We start from the raw sequence: 22,580 nt of genomic DNA, 5'->3' as shown, positions 1-22,580 counted from the left end.
CTCTCGATATTTTCCATCCCCCACCCCACCCCGCTTCCTCTCCTCGAGTCTCAAACAGAAGGACAGAGTCGACTTGACCGGAAATTGAGTCAACTTCCGGTACTGTTTGAGTTGTTGCCTGGAAACGGACGCTAAAACCTTTGCTGGGAAACGTGAAGTGTTTATTTACACCGAGGTCCCGAACAAGAACAGACACAAAAAAACATATTCAACTTGGTGTCAGTTGATTTTCTTTGAGAATCTTTGAGACATTGCGGCCGTCCTATTAGAAGAAAAAGGAGTTATTGCCCAGGAAAGAGAACTCAACATTATCTCAGGAAACAGACATTCACGCGTATTCTCTCGTTTCGAGGAGTCTGTAAAAGAAAATAAGAAATTACTCCATCGCCAAACATAAAAGAAAGCCACATTCCTATACACCAACATGTTGAGTAATGCTGGAAGATATATTGACAGGAACCCTGAAACGATCCCGGTAAGAAGCCAACAGATGAATCACTCGTACTCACGGAGAGTTTCGAGATGGTTTGTTTGCACAAGCCTGAGACAAAGAAAAATTACTTATAAAATATATTACTAAGTTAACTCTCTTTGGAACATCGATTTTTCTTTGTATTACTATTTATTATAATGCGTAGGATGCCAAATTTCTCACCACACGCTCTTAAATATCGTTGTTAAAATAATTTAAAGTATTCTGTTTTAGTTCATTGTGTAAAATTTCGCTCTTTGTCTATAGGCCGGCAAGCTTTTCGACATCACAGGCCACACTGCAAGGGATTGCCTCCAAATTAAAGAAAAGGTATGTAATAAATGTTAAGCTTAATTTATCATTTTTAGAAGTATCAAAGCACTCGCAAGTGTATACAGTTACTAGAGCTAAACAATGCTAGTGAAAGTACACCTCACAATTCCTCACAGCAGGCAGGAAGCGTGACTCGATTACACGATCCGGAACTGTATGGATAAAATATTGCCTTTTGTAGACTCATATAAATTGCGGCTTCTCGTCACCTGAGCAAGGCTAGAAAACACAGTATTTTCTAACTTGTTTATATTTATGTTTTGGTAGGATGTCCACCCGGAAAATGTCCGCAAATTTCGCGCCACGACACAACCCTTTGTCGGCAGTGAAAGGGTGTTTCATGGCCGAGCCAACGATCCAAATATTGCGGCACAGATAGTTCATGGAGTGAACACAAGACCATCGCTATGGGTAAGAAAAAAACTGAAAGGATATTTGCCACTTTTGTAAAAAAATATTTGCAAATTTAAAGGGGCTTAATCGGAAATGTAAGTATTTCATTGTTGCTTTTTTTTCAAGTAAAAAAAAAATTTTATTGAGGTGTTATCAGGAGATTTCAATATCACCTATTTCACTATTACTATTAGTCTACTTACACTGGTAATGTACAAAAATATATATCTGCCAAATAATTTGACAAGTGGATGTGGTTTGCTGTCAAAGTTATGCATCATGGGAGTATGTTCATTACATAAATAATTAATTTTGACTTTTCTTTTTATCTAACACATATTTTTTAATGAAGGCTGAAGACTTGGTTAACCCAACACGAAAAAGTCTTTTCGCTCAGCGCATGTTAGAGAAAAAAGAGGGACTTTATGCAAGCCATAAAAATGCTCCCCTTGGGGAGTGTCATAATCAGTCACCTAACCTACCCGAAGGGACAGACATCTACAAGGCTTGTTATGGTGTCAAGACGATTAAAGGTAATTATAGAGAATGCGGATTTACAAAAAGGCCAAATCCTATCCCACCAAACCCCCTGGGTCAAACCCCCCCCCCCTCCTTTCCTGCAACAAAATTAAGTTGAATAAGTTTGAAACTGACAGTGGACAAATAATGCTGCCAAAGTTGTTGATGACTGTCTCTAAAGACTTGCCCTGTGTTTAGATGGTACTGCTGGTGAGATGGTGAATCCAGGAAAAACTGCAACACAAGTTGAGCAGGAGTCCATGGAGGGAAAGGAACTTTACAAAGTCAGCCATCAAGACTATGAAGTTGGTATGTTTATGGAAAAAAAACCTTTCAAGAATGAATCAAAATAAATGCTGGTGATTCCAACACTTATACATAGATCTTGATTTTGCTACCATCTATAAAACACCTATATTGTCATTTTAATGTAGGTGAGAGTTATGACAGAAAATATGACTGGAGCAGAATTCCCAAGGATAGTAAATTCGGTGTTGAAACCCCACATGACAACAATGGCATCCACGTAAAGAAAACTCTGAAATGGCTTCATGACACACAACAGTAAGTTTTATCTCTTATCAAGTGACCCTTTTGTAACAAGACCCCAGAGAGTTATCTAGTGGAAGTGATCAGCAAACCTAAAAAATTGTTTTCCTTCTTTGTTGTATTCCTCCGCAAGACCTAGTAAAAATTCTTGGTTGATCAAAAAAGTGTTTTTTCCTTGGTGCATAAATAAGGATTGATTTTCCTCATCCTGCTCAAAATCCTGGCTTTGGCCTGGAGCTTGAATGGTTATGTTTGGAAAAGCATTAACTAATTTTTATATTCACCAGAGAGAAATGCACCAAAGTTGTCTCCAAAAGAGTGGATGATTTTAGGGAAAGAACACAACCACAGATTGGAAAAGTCCATGACCCCATCAAAGACACCCTTAAAGTTGGACCAGATCACACATTTGGTGTTATGGTCAAACCGGATGAGTACGGTTCAGGGGACTTGATCCACATGAGAGTGAGAGGGGAATACCTGCGCGGGAAAGAGCGGGAAAGAGCTGTAGTTGCAGCAATTAGGCAGCATCTGAAGAAAGCAAACTATCACAACTTCAGAGACCTCCGTGCTGCCTTTGAACACTATGATAAGGTGATGACTATAGCATACCGATAACATTTTTTTTGAGATTCTGGTAGTATTTATCATTAAGGTGTTAAGACTTGGGGCACACGTCTTGCATATTTTTTAACACTTGACTTCTATGCTACACAGGGCTGTAGCCGGGTGTGGGACATTGGGAACATGTCCCCCCCTCATATTTGTTCACAAAGTAAAATTTCCTGTTACAACTCTGCTAGGGGAGGGGAGTTTACCTTAGTGACCTATAAAGGTTACTAATTCTAGCTCAGAGTAGTAATCAGTTTTCTATTGAGCTGATGTGGCGGTGGGGGGGGGGGGGAGGGGGGCAGTACAGAATCGTCAAGAAAGTAGTGGGTGCACAACAATGTCCCCTACTGGTCATTTCCTTGTAGTTTTTAAATATTGGGGAGGGGGGGGGACATGCCCCCAATGCCCCACCCCCTGCTACAGCTCTGGAGTGATATGATTCCTTCAAACCTTTAAAACAAAATATCTTTTTACAGGATAAATCAGGAAAAATCTGTCTGGATGAGCTGACCACAACCTGCACTCAGTTTAATCTACCTGTTGAACCAGAGCTCCTGGAATCCCTACTGCACTATTGCGATGCAGACAAGGATGGGCAGATTAATTACACAGAATTTGCAAACTTCCTCAACTGGAAAGATCAAATGCCTTCCCGTGTGTCCTCAGAGACTGAAGCAACTGGGGATAAGGATGAGAGGAGTACTTCCCCTAAGAGACTACAAAAGCAAATCGACAAGGCAGTTGGCTGGCAGAAATCCTCAGGCCTTATCAATGCTACAGTAGATGGTGTTAGAACAAACAGTAAGTAGTGTGCCCATTTAATAACAATATTAGTGTCTTATTTCACTACCGTATATTGTACATGCTTACCTACGATTTACCAATGATGGTTGCGCAGTCGTAGGTATCATATAAAAAGGATTTTTACGGACACATCTGTACTGTGCATATATTAAGGATGTCAATTATAATAAAAAAAACTTTTCTTTCCCAGACTGGAGAGCTTACGGCGTCCCGACGATCCGGTCAGACCTTCCAGCCCCCAGAATTCGAAGAGTAGGAGACAGAATGGTAAGTATCTATGATGTTGAGTCTTTTCCCTCAAAGGTTTTAACTTTTCAATTTAATAAATTTTGTTCTTACCGTTGTATATTTTTTCTTAGAATTATGGTGATGAGTCTGATGCTTATGGCTTGATCAATCCATCAATCTATAGCACACACGGTGTGTATGAGAAGGATTTTTTCCAGCCAAGAGATCCATTTGAGGTGAGCAAATGCAAAATAATATTCTATGGAAACAGGGATGCTGTTACCGAAAGCCGCACACACCCTCCTCCACTGCCTACAAGCGTTCCATTACCGTATAAACTATCCAGGCAAAAATATTTTAATACAAAAAGCTATAAATGCTTCTCCCGTAGGAACAGTATTATCTCAACATGACTCAAATAATTATTTGTTTGTTTACAGGGCTTACATATATATAATTTATTAGGATTCCCAGGCAATGTACTCTTTGTATATGACCCCAATAACATACGACCCCTGTCTGTCTGTCTGTCTGTCTGTCTGTCTATATGGTTGTGTTTCACCTGGGTAAGCCACACCCCAACCCCTCCACCTCACATAAGCATAATATTGGGTTGTATTTTAACTAGATGAGCCACCACCTCCAATAAGCATAATATTGGATTGTATTTTAGATGAGACGAATCATTGATGGCATAGGAGTTGAAATGACTGCAGAGGTATTCAATAACATCTGGGAACTCGCACAGACAAACAGCCCAAATGGGATGGTAAGTTACATTTCATCTTATATTCAATCTTTTGGGGAGTTACAGTGAGGACACAGAAAGCAGGCCATGCTGAACAACTTTGACCAATCAGATTTGGCTTGAACACCGTAAACATTTTGAAAAATAAGTACCAGCCAATCAAAAGCCAGACAAAAATGGTCGACTACACGTACGAGGTCAAATAGACAAAGTCCAGCGTTTCTCAACTTTTTGTTGAACTAAATGTTTTAAGGGCTATATGCATGTTTTTCCCCACTTATTACTGTTATATGTTAAGTACTTAGGCTAGTTATAAGGTTTTTTAATTGCTTTTATAATTCATATTTATATACTAGTTATAGCATGGATAAGCTCTGATGCTGAAATATTATAACAGTTCTTTTTCATTTATAGGTAAGTGTGGAATCATTCAGGAACGTCATGGATGATGTGACAGCCAAGAAATTTGTTGATAGTCAGGCTGCATAAATTTATTGTTGACATAAATTATGTTTTTATTTTTATTTTAATTGAGTGTACTGTAAATAGTTTCTCTGTCCTATTTTGGACAGGAAGAGTACTGATAAATAATACTTTCAAACAAAAATGCCAGCTAGAATAGAAGCATTGTGACATGCTAATAATGGATAATAATATATTACGTGACTTTTGGCTTAGCATGGAGAATCAGAACTTGTGCTGTGAATGTTGTAACAAATCTGCAAGGGCATGGAATTGTTAATAGCATTTGAACAAAGACAGATGTAAAGTATGAAAACAATAAAATATTTCACATAGTTTTATTTGCTGTCTCTGGCTCTATTACTTTGAATAAAAAATATAATTATGTATAAAGAAAAAATAAAGAATAAAAAAGTTGATAATAGCAAATAATAATACAGACCAATAGACAGAATTTTGAGGGAAAGGTGTGTTTTGCCCATTGAATGCACAGTAAAGTGATAATTCCCTTACTATGGGCCTGTAATATCATAAATAATTAATGTGCTACACATTTTAAACAGGGGTGAGGAACACCTACCTAAATTGCTTTTAGTGGCTTATTCAACAACATGCATATGCATTGAGACCCAACCAAGCCTCAGAATACTAAAAAAATCTTTATCTTAATCTTAGCCTGATGAGGAGAATTACCCTGCTAGCAGAGCTTCCTGTTTGTTTTTATTAGTTCACTTAAAGCTGCATTGTCACCAGTTTACTTCCGGTCGATTACTTAAGAATCTCCGATGATTTTTAACGGAAAACATGAAAAATATTATGAGCAGGGGGTTCGTTTACTCATAAAGTGGGCCATTTTATCGTAGAAAGCTTGTCCTACCTTGCAGCCCTCCTAGTCAAGTGGGGGGTTCGGAAGAACCCCTCGAACCCCCCCTTGGGCTACAGGCCTGCACTACTCTAGCCACAGTTTGTGGGGCTAGCCAAGAAATGTACGAAAATGTGTGATTTTCATCATAAACTTCATTAGCCCACCAACATGACAAAAAAATGCAGCACACATAAAACAACTGAAGTTTTTTTTATGAAAAATGAAATTGTTGCATGCTTAAGGTTCTTAAAATTGTCTAACATAGCTATGATGGTAGCATGCATCACACTAGCATATTACTACAGACCCACTTTATCCTAAGCCTGGAATACATCCCAAATTAAAAGATGGCTGGGCAGAGCAATCACTATTTCTATGTCTTTCAGGACTTTTCTATGTACAGTAGTACCTATAATAGTATGTCACCCTCTGAACTATAACAATTAGTGGCTTCTCAGTAGAGAATAGTTCACAAGGGATGTATATTTGTTATGCAATTTAAAGTGTCTTAATGTAGTCTAAACTCTCTGAGGGTCCAATCTGGAGTTGATTGGGACAGTACACTATTTGATATGACCTATTGATTACAAGTAGCTAGTAATTATTTGTCTTTCATGTTTCCCTTTGTCCTTATTCACTACTAGTACACTTCTAAGTACTTCTATTTTTGGCACATGACAAATGTAGCCACATAAATGTCCTCTAGCGAAGCCAGTGGATCTGGCTTAAGGGCAAGTACCTTTGAACCCTGTTCAGTGACCTGGGCAAACCCTAGAGACAGCAAGAAACTCTTGCCAGGGTTTGCTGCATGGGTAAAGATCCTTTTCAGCTGAGGATCATCCTCTTTGGTGCTTCTGCCATACATGGCATTTCGTATCTAAAGTACCAAAAACAGGTGTAAATAATCATAAAAAACTAGAATTACTTAATGATGTAGTAGGGTTGAGCAGGTCTCTGGTCAGGATTTTGAAGAGAGGGTTCATTTACCCATTTTGTGTACCTCTTGTGTACCATTTCTCTTTACAGGTACCTCTTCCTCAGAGTTGGGGATTCAATGAATACCTGGCAAAAGGCAAGTTACATCCACTTACTAGATATAGCAATGGCTCCAGATAATCAGGGGTTACATCCACTTACTAGATATAGCAATGGCTCCAGATAATCAGGGGTTACATCCACTTACTAGATATAGCAATGGCTCCAGATAATCAGGGGTTACATCTTTAAGAGCAGCACATTGTGCATCTGACAGATCTGTAAATTAAGTACAAAAATGAGAAATCATCAAACAAAAAACTAAAAAATGTCATTTAAAAGCAACTCAAAAGATGTTTAAAAAAAGTAGATTTTTAGAATTAGGAGCTAACTTTGTTTGATATAAAATGACCAGCATTGTTAGTGCTAAAATCATATCATTCATTCATCCATTATGGTTGATGAGGAACACAAGATTGCATCTTTCTCCATCCCACACAAATTAACAGAGGGTGAGCACATCCATTAAAACATCATCTACAAAGCTGTCATCACCACTGTCTATGTTTTATTAAAGCAAAGGGTGGGGTGGATGGGAAAGGGAATAGTCATTTTTACTTAGAGCTTGGTCTCACTGATAGTTTGGCATGTTTAGAAGCGACACTCTACTCACCACATAAAGAGACTGCCAGAGCATTGCAGAGCAAAACAATTTCTCTAAATTCTTCATTAGGGAACTGAATTTTTCCTTCTTTGAATTGAAATCCGATAATATCCAACAGCTCCCTCCAGCCTTGGCAAGGACCCATTGAATCTAAAAAGGCATCCTCTTTGAGAGCGTTGACTTTTTCACCTTCAAGCGAAAGCACAGAATCTTCCAGCTAAAACATAGACAAAAAGTATTGGATAAATCACCTGTAAACATCCATCAGTGTGTGATGACATGATAGATGTCCGCACCAACTAGTTATGATGGTTGATACAGTCAGCCATGCCTATTACCATTGCTTCATCAATCATTTCTTCTTGATTTAGCGTGAGTGTTAGTAACAGTGTAGCAGTATACCAATAAGTGTTGTACACTAATCCAAAGATGGCCAAGCCAAGCAATTTTTAGGGGAAGGGGGAGGGCACTTTGTCTAGACAATATTTTCTACCAATGTTTGTTTTTAGCCAATGAGCTATTTGGGGAATAAGCCCTCCCACCACTGAATTCCTTTCCAATGGCTATCTGGGTCAGTAGTCTGTGTATCATATATAGTCAATAGAGAAGTCATGGGCTGGATAAAATTTAAGTTTCGTTTTATATAAAAGAAGAGCCTACAGTACCAAGTCTCGAAGAGGCTTTATATGTCCTGGAGATGCAAGAATGTTTCTGAAACACTCAATGATCTTCCCAAATGAAGGCGATTCCAACAGTGTCTTAAACTCAGATTTAAGAGCTGAGTCTGAAAAGCAATCAGTCAATCAATTAATTTATTTTCATTTAACTCAAACTCTCTTGTCTCTATCAGTTTACCATCACAACCGTGTCACGCTAAATAAATATTGCACATGTTAATAAACTATACACCATCAGATCTTTAACATAACTGAGCATCTACTGTATTCACTTTTTTTTTCAAATCATTCTTTAAGGAGAAGCTAAAATGTGCAAAGCCATACAGTTTTCTTTTGAGAAAATGCAACAAATCTACCACAATGGGCTTTTATACCCATCAGCACATGTTTATATTAGTAGGAGTATCTAATATTATCACTATCTTGTTTCTTTACCAAGATCTTTTATATCAGAGTTGCCAGAGTCTGGCTATTGCTTGTGGATTCGCTGCAAAACTTTTGATTTAAAAACAAACCTCCTATGGTTCTACATGTCTGCCCAATTTATCAGACCAAGTTTAACAGACTAGGGTGTATTTTAGTTTCTCGGTAAGCCTTTACACTTGTTTTCAGTCACACATGGACCCTGTGCCTTTTGTTTACTAGTTCAGCTGGGAAAGTTGACAGGGGAAGGAGTCCTAGATGAGCTGGGAGTGTTCCAAATTTGCAAGGAGAAGGAGGTAATCTCAAATTGAAAGCTGGGGAAGCAGTTGCAAATTGGGTGGTGGGGGAGACAGTCGCAAATTGGGTGATGGGGGAAGGAGTCCCAAATTGGGTGGTGAAGTAGGGAGTCCCAAGGGAGTCCCACAGGTCTAGTTTTTTTGTGGACGATAATCATGACCTTAGAAATCTTAAAACTCTGCATCTGTCACCAGCTGATCAATCACAACCAAAACAACATCAAGTGGGATGCCTTCTTAGCTACTGACACTGGGAAAATCCTGATAAACATGAAGCGACCAGTTGAATAAAGTCAGAAGTCAGCTTTGCATTGTTGTTGATTCAGTGTATGTTTATCTATTGTCTGCTTTCTTGATGCCGGTAGTTTTTCGGTACTCTCACATTGCTTAGTGGTCTAACAGCTGTTTTAACTGCAAAATGGCTTCCACCCTCTTAAACCAATTGCAAATCAGAATAGAAAGACACAAGGTACATGTGTGACTGAAATCTAGTGTAAAGGTCATCAGGTTTAAATCTCTAATTTTCAACTTTGCACCTGCAGAAACAACATCTTGTGCATCAGTCACACTTGCTTTTAGTATCTTAGATCTTTTTTGATAAGCTGTAACAATAAAGGGTGCAAAACCTGTCTTGTATTCCTCACCATTTTGTCCATCTGGTTGATCAAATGGATGAGCAGCTGTTGGTGCTCCATCAACTGCATCTGTCACATCCTTATCTTCTAGTTCTTTGTCTATATCTATTTCTAATGATCCCTGGTCTTTGTCAACAATGCGCAGTCTGTAGCAGCCATATCCTAGAACAGTACCCTTAGGGATAATGAATGAGCGCTGATGAGAGTCCTTCACTGACCCTTCTACCTTGCCAGAGGCCATGGGGATACCAGTTGTCTCTATGTCTGCATCTCCTGCAAAAAGCAACACAAAAAGCATACACTTGCAAATACTATAAAAAATGGGGTTTTGGGTATGAGTAAAAAATGACCCCTTGGTACCCTTGTTTACCATCCCTCCCCCTACTTCAATAATTTTTTCATCAAAAGGTAGTGTTCCTACATACCTTCAACCTGGAGTTCTGACTCCATCTTAGTGTCCCCAGTTGTAGCCAACATCTCACATACAACAGAGAGGCTCCGTCGCTTGCTAGCAATAATGGCTTGCACAAACTCATGATCCACATTGAGTCTTTTGCCTTTAAGGGCAGAAAACATGTCTTGCCAACGTATCTCTGTTTTATTCACGGCACCAATGTTCATCTTGACCACAAAAGAGTCAGTGGTTGATACATCTATACCCAGATCCTTGGCAATTTTGGCTCCAAGTTTCCCAGAAACATGGAATTGAGGATTATTTTGGTAGTCTGTTATAAAGACTTCCTCCTTTTGTTTTTCTTTGAGATCAACAGGCTGGAAAAAAACGGAGATGGGTACTTTTACTGTACATTATGGCATCAGATCTAGGTATGCCTTTAATTGTATTAAAGCGTTAAACTCTTGCAAACAAACCAAAGAGTTATTAAGAAAAGAACACCCCCTAGAACATACGCCCTCCCTACCTCAGTCAGTAGTTCGTTCAGTACAAATGGCGTTGTCAAATACTTGGTTGAACGCCAGAACCAACGGCTTTTCTTTCGCTCGATGACACAAAGAATCCTGCAACACTCTGATGAGTTTAAATCAGGCACTGCATGCAAAGAGCGCCTGCCAGTATCTTTGACAAATTGCTTCGATGCTGACTCGAACAACGCCATGATTTTAGCTTTCCCAGAAATGATGTTGACGGCTTCTTTGGCCGAGTGGAAGCTAGGGACTAGTACGAGTACCTGACACAGGCTTCCCAAATGGGCTGTGGGTGTCCCAAATTCGCAAGCAGGAGGAGAAAATCTCAAATTGAAAACTGGGGGAAGGAGTCAAAAATTGGGTGGTTGGGGAAGCAGTCACAAATTGGGTGGTGGGGGAAGAAGTCAAAAATTGGGTTATGAGAGGAGACCTAAATTGGGTGTTGGGAGGAGTCCCAATTTGAGTGACAAGGGAAGAAGTCCAAAATTGGGGGTGGTAGGTTGGCGATGAATATCTGATCAGGGATCAGTAGAAGTTGAATCCTTTGTTTGAGAGGTTTTTGCTGGCTTTGGTTTTGTAAGGCTTTGTTTTGTAAGGTTCTATGCTTATTATAAACATGTAAAGAAAAAGATAGTCCAAATATTTTTTCTGTTTTAATTTCACTTTCAACATTAAAGATCACAGTTTGTGAAGAGTGCAAGAGCACAAAGGCTTGATTTTCGGCTTGTTTCTTTTAGCCCACAGGGGTGATGGCTGGAAATAGAGCCTTATAAGCAGAATATTACTACTAATATAAAGAGGCAAAATGTTTTTGTTAAGAGCTGATACTTGACTAGTTACAACCCTCACAAACACTCCTATCCAAAAAACATACTTGCAAATTGTCTGCACTGGTTTTGGGGAAGATATATTTTACCTACTCACTTAATCTACTTCTATAAGGTTAACATCAGTTTTGTTTTTCTACCACTCATAATTTTGGGTACTCACAAACTAGCACAATATATGATAGATACTCTATAAATAATTCTAATAACTTAGTGATTGGTACCTTGGTTTGGTACCTCCCAAGTGAATATCAACCCACCTCATAAATACTATATAACACACAAAGTGAGGGCTGAGTAGAAGAAACGAAAATAGTACTTTGCTTATTCCCTAGTAAGGCCGATTCGTACATCACACTTCTACCGTGCCAGATCAAATCGAATATGTGTATCAGAATTAAGTGCAGCAAAACTGGTTCAATGTTTAACTATTCACGTGCCTAATACAAGAAATAAGATTTTGCACAGCAGGAGTAGGATGCACGAATATGGCCTAAGTTTACATGATAAGGTCTTCCTCATACCCAGGCACTTAATGGGTGACCGGACTAACATGCAGGGGAGCTTGAGCCTTCCCTTGATCCTCTGCGTCAGCGCTAAACCTTCCCATTATTCATTGTGCTCACTAGTCTTGAATTGCGTTCCGTGGCAGTGGTATGTGGCACTTGTTTTTCTACTGACTTAAGACGCCTGGGTACGAGGCATTTATAAGGTTATTATTAGAGAAATGCACTGCTTTTTCCTGCATGATGTGGTTGACAGGATAGAGTGGCTTTAACTGGTAATTAAGAATTGCTTAGTATTACCATATTCTCCTAAAGCACTGGCACGAAATGAACCAGAAACCTACTGTACAATTAAATAATTCTTAGGAGTCTCAGCAAATACTTGACCTTTTGTTTTACTGATTATGTAACCTAAGTAGCTGGATATGATATGAAACTTGAGAATTCAAGCTTATAGAAACAGCTGTTTGTTGTGTTAAGAAAAATAGCTACTTTTCCGTCATTGTCACCTCATCATTCACTGTTAAAATTCAAATAAACTTTTTCTCTTTTTGTTTTTGTTTCTGGAGATCATTATTTTTTTATTTGATCTTCAACTTTTCTCTGTGATTAAAGCTAATCCACAGAAGAGCAGAGATAGCATACATCGACCAGAACACCAAGAAGTCTCTTCTAGCCTAAACTAATGTACTTGTGTACGCACTCGGACGAATAATTTGACATGCACGCTGTACATTGGTCAACAGCTCGTAAACTCGACAAAGACCATCGCTATTTGACACAACACATAACCGAACAACGACAAAATACCATTCTTGAATGAGAATAAATTACTTCGTACATTGGGAATTGGAATAGAATCATCAAGTTTCAAGCTGTGTAAATGATTGTGAATCATGTAGCATTGTACGTTTCATGTGTTGAATCGAAAACCATTGAAACGCACGACAGGCGCCGTCGCCATATCAGCTGACGATATCCAAAAGGTCATGTACCACTTTCTAGGTTTACCTTGCAAAGATATGTTTCCTTTCCATCATATTGACCCTAGGCACAGCTTTAAGAAATCACAATAAATACTTTTACGATAGTTCAGCTGGGAAAGTTGTTGCGGCATGGTGATTTGTCATATGGTGTCGTAGTCCGTTTTGGGTTTTGTAACTTTTACCGCAGTGACATTTATGCTGCTTTTTGGGTCGATGCTCGTTTCGGTGCCCATTTTTGGCATGGTATTTAATCCCATTAACGTTCTTATAACGTTTACCACAGCCAGGCATCGGACAAACGTATCGTTTACCTTCTCCCTCGTCCATAGGTACAGCTTTCATAATAAGGTCACTAGGAAAGCTATGATCGGTGCTACTCAAAGAATCGTCACTGTTATCACTCATATTTCCATCTTCTTCGGTTATCTCGAACGACTCTGATTTACCAATCACTGGAAAAGCCAATGTAGGAGGCGAAGACTTTTTCCGCTTTAAAAAATGTTCAGTAATTGTAGGTGTAAGGTCGCTAGACGGTAATGCTTGTTCATTTTTCTGAGCTCGCCGAGCTGCTTCGGTGAAGAACGAGTTGATATAGGACAGCGGTATTGCAGTCGGCTGTGATGATTCCTGTTGTTCTAGTTTCCTAGGGTCTTTCTCTATATGTACAAGCTCGATGTGGTCTATAAGATCAAGCAAAGAGGTACAATTTTTGCCGCAACCGTGCCATAAGCACGAGTAGCGATAAAACGCGGCCATGTTGGCCAGGATTCCCGAGTCGCCAGACTCCCGTCAATTACGTCATCACTTTGTTTTGTGTCAAACGCATTGACGTCAGATGGGGACACGAGTGGCGCACGTGCGTAACGATCGGTACCCGTCCGGTTCCCGTCACTCTAGCGCCTACCGATATGTCCAAAATGGGATCTCACAGGTCCATTCCTTCAATTATTGAATTACTGTAATCTTAGATATATGCTTTGATCAATTCAACGTACAATATTTCAGAAGAAGTTGTACTTTGTGTTTGTCAGCTCGTGAAGCAAAGGTTCATGTATGTTGCATCGGCATTGAATTTTTTATTATAGGAAAGTAATACATTTTTCAACTTCCGTAACGCCAAACCTCTCCTTGTACCATGAACAGGCGCACTTATTTATTGTTTAGCTTCACTACTTGCAGGGACCGTGCATCACAAGTGATCCATCAGATGTACTGATTGAATAAATTTTCTGACCCCCCTCCCCCTCCCCACAAAGGCTAATTTTCCCGCGATGCTCCGCGGGCTCTAGAATATTCTTCAAATTCGAACTCGCTTTGTCTCGAGTCCTCTTTCCCTTTCGTCTCTGGGTGTGTGTTGTGTGAGTGAACGTTAATCCATTGACTTCGCACCACAGCAGTTGAATTTCAGCACAACATGACTAAAGCACCAGCTATTGGTATAGATCTTGGCACAACCTACTCTTGTGTTGGAGTTTTTCAGCACGGCAAGGTCGAAATCATCGCAAACGACCAAGGAAATCGTACCACGCCAAGCTATGTTGCCTTCACGGATGAAGAGCGCTTGGTTGGCGATGCCGCGAAAAACCAAGTCGCAATGAATCCTACTAATACTATTTTCGGTGAGAAAACTACTTTTGATTCCGATGCGGTTGTTTTTATTTGCGATTGAGTTCATTAATTCCGTTGTGTGCACTTTTTCAGACGCTAAGCGTTTGATCGGTCGTCGTTTCGATGATCCTGGGGTAAAGGACGATATGAAGCACTGGTCTTTCGAGGTATGGATTGAAACTATTTAGACAACAAAATGAGGCATTTAAGTATATTCTACTAATATTTTTTTTTCCTACCTAGAATGTTAAATCTTTAATCTTTGAATCTTGCGCATAAACCATGACTCAATTTTATATTTTAGAGAAAGAAAGCGAGAATTTCCGGTTTCAGAAAGTTTTGTGACACTAATTCAATTACGTAATACAGGTAGTGAACGAGGCAGGTCGACCGAAAGTGAAAGTGGAGTATAAAGGAGAAACGAAGACCTTTTTCGCCGAGGAGGTGAGGCGTCCTTGAAGCTTAAATTGTGTTAATAATTTATTACCGTTTATCAGATAATTATGCACCTGACAACTGATAATATGAAAAACTGGATGAAAATGGAAGAGAATGGGGGAAAACTAGTAATATTAATAACTTCATTTTTCCCCTGGAAAACTGTAAACATTAACTGTCTACTAAAGATGGAAAATGTTGTATCAGCATTCAGTGTGTGTTTGTACATTTGTACTATCATCCTATCTAATTTACCACTTAAAAATATATTCCTCCCGATAAAGGATTAGAATAGTGAAATAACTGGTGTTATTTATAAAAAACCTCAAAAGTCTTAACTTCAGTAGGTGTTGTATGCATTTATCAGGTCATTAGCAGTGTTCAAAGGATTAATGAACCTAAAGATCATTTAGAAGATTTTTACAGCAAGTGATGATATTTTGAAACGATTTTTGACAGTTTTTGAATATGATAACATAGTCATAAAGGATGTATAAGGATTATTCAAACTTAGTTATATGATTTTGTGTAGGTGATCGCCTATGGTGGTTATGAGATTGTTATAGCCAGAGTATCAGGCAATTTTCTTTTTTTAAACTGGATAGGAAAAATGAAACTTTGCCATGCCTGTGGCCCCTGTCTAAATAGAATTGTCCGACTTCAATGACTAGCGTGATAACATAATCAAATGCACAAATCAAATTATAAACAGTTTTTATGTAAAGCAAAAATCTACAGTGATGATATATACAGGGGAAGGAGGGTGCAAAATGATTTGAATAATTTCAAGAAAGTGTAGAGGAAAATGCACATGTAATGGATGTTCACAGTGCAACAGAAAAATTGTTTTATGTATATGACTTCATATATACAACACCAAATTACTACAGAATTTTCTGACAAATAGACAATACTTCCAAGCATTCTTCACTCTCACAGACAAGCTCCTAGAAAATTCTGCACCTGGCTGTCTAAGCATTTGATATCTCTACTAATGATATCCATAGTATTAGGGCAGCTTCTATGGCATCCATATTTCAGTGCCCTTATTATAGCAAGTTCTTCAAGAAATGATATTGATGCTGATTAAGGCCAATCAGAGCATTGCTTTCTAATTGCCATTGTTTTCTAGCCAATCAGAGTGGGCCCAAATATGGGCCCCAAACAAGATTTTAAGATTTTGTATTAGACCCTTTTTATTGCTTTCTTGTATACACCTATTTCAAATAATGTTGCACTCGGAGAATCTATGTGTCAGAACCTGCAGTGCTTCATGGGTATCAAATAAATGATGATAAAAGTGTAAATAAAAACAAGCACACGTTTAGAAAGCTTTATTTTTTTTTTGTTTATCAACCTCTAAACGATCAAGCAGCGTTGAGAGACTAGGATTCAGCCATTTATATGTTACATGTGAACCGATGCGGGTTACGATACATCGATTTGCAACCTGAATTGAAATAGGTGTATACTTCAAGGGGAATGGAAAAAAAAGGTTCCCACAGGTCCTAAAATATTCTTAAATTTTATTTTACATTTTTATGGCCTCAAAAGTTCTTAAATTTGGGAAAAAGTTTCATAATGATCTTTAAGTCTTATTTTTCACAAATTTAAAAGTAAAATATAAAAGTGCATAATTTCTTGCAAAGATTATGCCTTTTTCTGGCTTTTGCAGATAAAGTGTAGTATTTGAGCAAGATCACACTGGTAGTCAATTTAAAAAAAAATTAATAAAATTCCAGGTTTAGATATTCATAGTATTTGTATTTTTTATATTTAAATTCCCTTTTCACTTAGGGCTATCATTTTGTTTGTAGATCTCTTCTATGGTTCTAAACAAGATGAAAGAGACAGCGGAAGCTTACCTCGGTTGCAAAGTGACAGACGCTGTTGTCACTGTCCCTGCGTACTTCAATGACTCCCAGAGACAGGCCACTAAAGATGCAGGTGAGAGTGCTAGGGGAGTTTGTTGGGCTAGGTCAGGTCAAACGACTCCCAGAGACAGGCCACTAAAGATGCAGGTGAGAGTGTTAGGGGAGCTTGTTGGGCTAGGTTAGGTCAAACGACTCCGAGAGACAGGTCAAATGACTCCCAGAGACAGGCCACTAAAGATGCAGGTGAGAGTGTTAGGGGAGTTTGTTGGGCTAGGTTAGGTCAAATGACTCCCAGAGACAGGCCACTAAAGATGCAGGTGAGAGTGCTAGGGGAGCTTGTTGGGCTAGGTTAGGTCAAATGATTCCCAGAGACAGGCCACTAAAGATGCAGGTAAGAGTGTTAGGGGAGTTTGTTGGGCTAGGTTAGGTCAAATGATTCCCAGAGACAGGCCACTAAAGATGCAGGTAAGAGTGTTAGGGGAGTTTGTTGGGCTAGGTTAGGTCAAATGATTCCCAGAGACAGACCACTAAAGATGCAGGTAATAGTGTTAGGGGAGTTTGTTGGGCTAGGTTAGGTCAAATGACTCCCAGAGACAGGCCACTAAAGATGCAGGTGAGAGTGCTAGGGGAGCTTGTTGGGTTAGGTTAGGTCAAATGACTCCCAGAGACAGGCCATTAAAGATGCAGGTAAGAGTGTTAGGGGAGTTTGTTGGGCTAGGTTAGGTCAAATGATTCCTAGAGACAGGCCACTAAAGATGCAGGTGAGAGTGCTAGGGGAGCTTGTTGGGCTAGGTTAGGTCAAATGATTCCCAGAGACAGGCCACTAAAGATGCAGGTAATAGTGTTAGGGGAGTTTGTTGGGTTAGGTTAGGTCAAATGACTCCCGAGACAGGCCACTAAAGATGCAGGTGAGAGTGCTAGGGGAGCTTGTTGGGCTAGGTTAGGTCAAATGATTCCCAGAGACAGGCCACTAAAGATGCAGGTGAGAGTATTAGGGGAGTTTGTTGGGCTAGGTTAGGTCAAATGATTTCCAGAGACAGGCCACTAAAGATGCAGATGAGAGTGTTAGGGGAGCTTGTTGGGCTAGGTTAGGTCAAATGACTCCCAGACACAGGCCACTAAAGATGCAGGTAAGAGTGTTAGGGGAGCTTGTTGGGCTAGGTTAGGTCAAATGACTCCCAGAGACAGGCCACTAAAGATGCAGGTGAGAGTGCTAGGGGAGCTTGTTGGGCTAGGTTAGGTCAAACGACTCCCAGAGACAGGCCACTAAAGATGCAGGTGAGAGTGCTAGGGGAGCTTGTTGGGCTAGGTCAGGTCAAATGACTCCCAGAGACAGGCCACTAAAGATGCAGGTAAGAGTGTTAGGGGAGCTTGTTGGGCTAGGTTAGGTCAAATGACTCCCAGAGACAGGCCACTAAAGATGCAGGTGAGAGTGCTAGGGGAGCTTGTTGGGCTAGGTTAGGTCAAATGACTCCCAGAGACAGGCCACTAAAGATGCAGGTGAGAGTGCTAGGGGAGCTTGTTGGGTTAGGTTAGGTCAAATGACTCCCAGAGACAGGCCATTAAAGATGCAGGTAAGAGTGTTAGGGGAGTTTGTTGGGCTAGGTTAGGTCAAATGATTCCTAGAGACAGGCCACTAAAGATGCAGGTGAGAGTGCTAGGGGAGCTTGTTGGGCTAGGTTAGGTCAAATGATTCCCAGAGACAGGCCACTAAAGATGCAGGTAATAGTGTTAGGGGAGTTTGTTGGGTTAGGTTAGGTCAAATGACTCCCGAGACAGGCCACTAAAGATGCAGGTGAGAGTGCTAGGGGAGCTTGTTGGGCTAGGTTAGGTCAAATGATTCCCAGAGACAGGCCACTAAAGATGCAGGTGAGAGTATTAGGGGAGTTTGTTGGGCTAGGTTAGGTCAAATGATTTCCAGAGACAGGCCACTAAAGATGCAGATGAGAGTGTTAGGGGAGCTTGTTGGGCTAGGTTAGGTCAAATGACTCCCAGACACAGGCCACTAAAGATGCAGGTAAGAGTGTTAGGGGAGCTTGTTGGGCTAGGTTAGGTCAAATGACTCCCAGAGACAGGCCACTAAAGATGCAGGTGAGAGTGCTAGGGGAGCTTGTTGGGCTAGGTTAGGTCAAACGACTCCCAGAGACAGGCCACTAAAGATGCAGGTGAGAGTGCTAGGGGAGCTTGTTGGGCTAGGTCAGGTCAAATGACTCCCAGAGACAGGCCACTAAAGATGCAGGTAAGAGTGTTAGGGGAGCTTGTTGGGCTAGGTTAGGTCAAATGACTCCCAGAGACAGGCCACTAAAGATGCAGGTGAGAGTGCTAGGGGAGCTTGTTGGGCTAGGTTAGGTCAAATGACTCCCAGAGACAGGCCACTAAAGATGCAGGTGAGAGTGCTAGGGGAGTTTGTTGGGCTAGGTCAGGTCAAACGACTCCCAGAGACAGGCCACTAAAGATGCAGGTGAGAGTGCTAGGGGAGCTTGTTGGGCTAGGTTAGGTCAAATAATTCCCAGAGACAGGCCACTAAAGATGCAGATGAGAGTGCTAGGGGAGCTTGTTGGGCTAGGTTAGGTCAAATGATTCCCAGAGACAGGCCACTAAAGATGCAGGTGAGAGTGTTAGGGGAGTTTGTTGGGCTAGGTTAGGTCAAATGATTCCCAGACACAGGCCACTAAAGATGCAGGTAAGAGTGTTAGGGGAGCTTGTTGGGCTAGGTTAGGTCAAATGACTCCCAGAGACAGGCCATTAAAGATGCAGGTAAGAGTGTTAGGGGAGCTTGTTGGGCTAGGTTAGGTCAAATGACTCCCAGAGACAGGCCACTAAAGATGCAGGTGAGAGTGCTAGGGGAGCTTGTTGGGCTAGGTTAGGTCAAACGACTCCCAGAGACAGGCCACTAAAGATGCAGGTGAGAGTGTTAGGGGAGTTTGTTGGGCTAGGTTAGGTCAAATGACTCCCAGAGACAGGCCACTAAAGATGCATGTGAGAGTGCTAGGGGAGCTTGTTGGGCTAGGTTAGGTCAGTCTGCCAGGGCAGTCTGTCAGGCCAAGTCAGTCTGTCAGGCCATTCCTTCAGGCTAGGTCAGGTCAGTCTGTCAGGCCAAGTCAATCTGTCAGGCCAAGTCAATCTGTCAGGTCAGTCTGTCAGGCCAGGTCAATCTGTCAGGCCAAGTCAATCTGTCAGGTCATTCCGTCAGGCTAGGTCAGGTCAGTCTGTCAGGCCAAGTCAATCTGTCAGGTCATTCCGTCAGGCTAGGTTAGTCTGTCAGGTTGGGGTTTATAGACTTAACTCTCTCATCAACACTAAAATAATCACTATTTTTTTATTTTTCGTTATCGCTAAAACAGCAAATGCAGTCAGTCGTACTTTTAAAATCGTGATTTCTGATTATCTTCTAGGACAAACGAGTCACAAGAAATTATAACCACTGTTTCGCCGGTCTTTCTAGTCTTTCCGGGATCCCAGTAAAATCAATCTCCACCAATTGCAAAAGTATAAATTGTTTCCACTCACTGGCATTTGTAAACTTTTTCACATCCTTCATTCTGTAACTGTCAATGACAGACTTTTTGTTAGCTGAAAGAATTTTAAAGCTGATGTTGACGGCTGCCATATTTTTAATCTCTGTCTGAAGTTTAAAACCCAAGATACACCGTGGGACACACACATCCATAAAAACCAAAGTGCAATCTTTTTTTGAAATAGGTGTATATAAGTGATGCTCTCTTTGATTCACTTATTCAAGTTATATTGTATTTTTTTGCTTAGGGGTTATTTCTGGTTTGAATGTGCTCCGAATCATCAATGAGCCAACAGCGGCAGCTATTGCCTATGGCCTTGACAAGAAAGTCGGTCAGGAGCGAAACGTCCTCATCTTTGATCTAGGAGGTGGTACGTTTGACGTCTCCGTCCTCAGTATTGAAGACGGAATCTTTGAGGTGAAGTCGACTCACGGAGACACTCATTTGGGAGGAGAAGACTTCGACAATAACATGGTGGACTTCTTTGTCAAGCAGTTCAAGCAGAAATACAAGAAGGACATTACCCCTAACAAGCGTGCCTTGCGTCGTCTGCGCACCGCTTGTGAGCGTGCCAAGAGGACGTTGTCTTCTAGCACCCAGGCCAGTATCGAGATTGACTCACTGTATGACGGCATCGACTTCTACACCTCAATCACCCGTGCTCGCTTTGAAGAGATGAATGCCCATCTATTCAAGAAAACACTGGAGCCTGTGGAAAAAGCCATCAAAGACTCCAAGCTTGAAAGCAAGGAGAAGATTGATGAGATTGTAATGGTGGGAGGCTCCACTCGCATCCCAAAGATCCAATCTTTGCTTCAGAACTTCTTCAATGGCAAGGAGCTGAACAAGTCCATCAACCCCGATGAGGCTGTTGCATACGGTGCCGCTGTCCAGGCTGCCATTCTTCATGGTGACAAGAGTGAGGCAACCCAGGACCTGCTGCTACTCGATGTAGCGCCGCTCACCCTTGGTCTGGAGACTGCCGGCGGGGTGATGACCGCTGCCATCAAGCGCAACACCACCATCCCCACCAAGCAAACCCAGACCTTCACCACCTACTCCGACAACCAGACCAGTGTGTTGATCCAGGTGTACGAAGGAGAAAGGAGCTTGACTAAGGATAATAACCTATTGGGGAAGTTCGAGCTCTCTGGTATCCCACCCGCACCGCGTGGTGTGCCACAGATCGATGTCACCTTTGATGTCGATTCAAATGGCATCCTGAATGTGTCTGCGGTTGACAAGAGCACCGGTAAAGAGAACAAGATCACTATCACCAACGACAAGGGAAGGCTTTCCAAGGAAGATATTGAGCGCATGGTCAAGGAGGCCGAGAAGTTCAAGGCTGCTGATGAAGCTGTCCGCGAGAGGATTCAGTCGAAGAACTCCCTTGAGAGCTACGCCTTCAGCATGAAGAGCACCATGGAGGACGAGAAGGTGAAGGACAAGCTGAGCGAAGACGAACGTGAGAAGGTCATCTCCAGGTGCAAGGCGACCCTGGACTGGCTCGAACATAATCAATCTGCAGAGAAGGAAGAGATTGACGCGCACCAGAAGGAGCTCGAGGGCGTGTGTAACCCCATCATCACCAAGCTGTACCAGGGAGCGGGTGGAGCAGGTGGAGCAGGTGCCGGCGGTATGCCTGGAGGGATGCCTGGGGGTAGACCGACTCCAGGTGGTGGTGACGCTGAATCTGGTGGACCAACCATCGAGGAGGTCGACTAAATGCCACTTTCCGACTCCTGTTAGCTCGATGTTCCAGTTGTAGGTGAAAGAGCTCCTTCAATGACCCGTGAATGAACTTATAATAATTGAACATATCACTAGTCAAACGGAACACAAGCGTTTAAGAAGTAAAGACTGCTCATTCAAAGTTAGATTACCTCGTAGTGGGATATTTGTCTGTCTGAGTAGCTAGTATTTGCTGCTTTTGGCTTGTTGCCGTTGTTTGGGATAAGGGATATCGGATTTGACAACAGTTGATTGTAAGAGGTTTGTAGTGGTCACGCACCATTTGTGTCACCGCTGTACCATAAAGAAAATATGAACTAGACGTTAGCAATAAAAAAACTCATTGAACCATCCTTCTGTTTTATCTTTACTATCTTTTTACAATCACTTATTCACTTGAAAGAATGCAGTGTGACAAATCTGGTTTCTGCCTTCCCACTATAGCGTTTGGTCATTCTGTTAAATCCGATGCGGTGGATCTTCTTGGTTGTGTTAAAGATTATTTAATTCTTT

The 22,580-nt window shown here is 41.1% G+C and overlaps 4 protein-coding genes and 1 long non-coding RNA gene across 7 annotated transcripts; 3 read left to right on the top strand and 2 right to left on the bottom strand.

The window, feature by feature from the left end:
• Nucleotides 1–132: 132 nt before the first annotated feature.
• On the top strand, nucleotides 133–5,461 carry LOC5501076 (EF-hand domain-containing family member B). Its single transcript, XM_001622375.3, has 12 exons — nucleotides 133–475; nucleotides 740–802; nucleotides 1,073–1,216; nucleotides 1,551–1,731; nucleotides 1,916–2,026; nucleotides 2,152–2,281; nucleotides 2,554–2,860; nucleotides 3,355–3,679; nucleotides 3,873–3,949; nucleotides 4,042–4,146; nucleotides 4,584–4,679; nucleotides 5,073–5,461. The coding sequence occupies exons 1-12, from the start codon at nucleotides 425–427 to the stop codon at nucleotides 5,145–5,147; spliced, it is 1,665 nt and encodes a 554-aa protein (XP_001622425.2). The 5' UTR covers nucleotides 133–424; the 3' UTR covers nucleotides 5,148–5,461.
• Nucleotides 5,445–10,822, bottom strand: LOC5501071 (pejvakin). 3 transcript variants are annotated; one of them, XM_048723860.1, is made up of 8 exons: nucleotides 10,576–10,822; nucleotides 10,081–10,426; nucleotides 9,665–9,928; nucleotides 8,290–8,408; nucleotides 7,634–7,841; nucleotides 7,169–7,239; nucleotides 6,973–7,047; nucleotides 6,619–6,862 (listed from the first exon to the last, which is right to left on the bottom strand). In XM_048723860.1, exons 1-7 carry the CDS (start codon nucleotides 10,768–10,770, stop codon nucleotides 7,006–7,008), a joined length of 1,245 nt encoding a protein of 414 aa, XP_048579817.1. In that variant the 5' UTR covers nucleotides 10,771–10,822; the 3' UTR covers nucleotides 6,619–6,862; nucleotides 6,973–7,005. The 3 variants fall into 3 exon arrangements, with proteins under 3 accessions (XP_048579816.1, XP_048579817.1, XP_048579818.1); XM_048723861.1 differs by having other exon boundaries at nucleotides 6,622–6,862; nucleotides 6,986–7,047; XM_048723859.1 differs by lacking the exon at nucleotides 6,973–7,047 and having other exon boundaries at nucleotides 5,445–6,862.
• A 397-nt stretch (nucleotides 10,823–11,219) lies between these two features.
• Nucleotides 11,220–13,690, bottom strand: LOC5501075 (juxtaposed with another zinc finger protein 1). Its single transcript, XM_032369434.2, has one exon. The coding sequence runs from the start codon at nucleotides 13,652–13,654 to the stop codon at nucleotides 12,995–12,997; it is 660 nt and encodes a 219-aa protein (XP_032225325.1). The 5' UTR covers nucleotides 13,655–13,690; the 3' UTR covers nucleotides 11,220–12,994.
• A 524-nt stretch (nucleotides 13,691–14,214) lies between these two features.
• LOC5501070 (heat shock cognate 71 kDa protein) lies at nucleotides 14,215–22,420 on the top strand. The gene is made up of 5 exons (XM_001622373.3): nucleotides 14,215–14,517; nucleotides 14,600–14,673; nucleotides 14,876–14,950; nucleotides 16,762–16,891; nucleotides 20,584–22,420. The coding sequence occupies exons 1-5, from the start codon at nucleotides 14,313–14,315 to the stop codon at nucleotides 22,059–22,061; spliced, it is 1,962 nt and encodes a 653-aa protein (XP_001622423.1). The 5' UTR covers nucleotides 14,215–14,312; the 3' UTR covers nucleotides 22,062–22,420.
• On the top strand, nucleotides 16,902–18,239 carry LOC125559876. Its single transcript, XR_007306577.1, has 2 exons — nucleotides 16,902–16,996; nucleotides 17,093–18,239. It is a non-coding gene; the product is annotated as an uncharacterized LOC125559876 (long non-coding RNA).
• Nucleotides 22,421–22,580: the final 160 nt, after the last annotated feature.

The sequence above is a fragment of the Nematostella vectensis genome, chromosome 2 (assembly GCF_932526225.1).
Source record: "Nematostella vectensis chromosome 2, jaNemVect1.1, whole genome shotgun sequence".
In the NCBI taxonomy this organism is placed as follows: domain Eukaryota; kingdom Metazoa; phylum Cnidaria; class Anthozoa; order Actiniaria; family Edwardsiidae; genus Nematostella; species Nematostella vectensis.
This window is presented reverse-complemented; position numbering and strand designations above follow the sequence as displayed.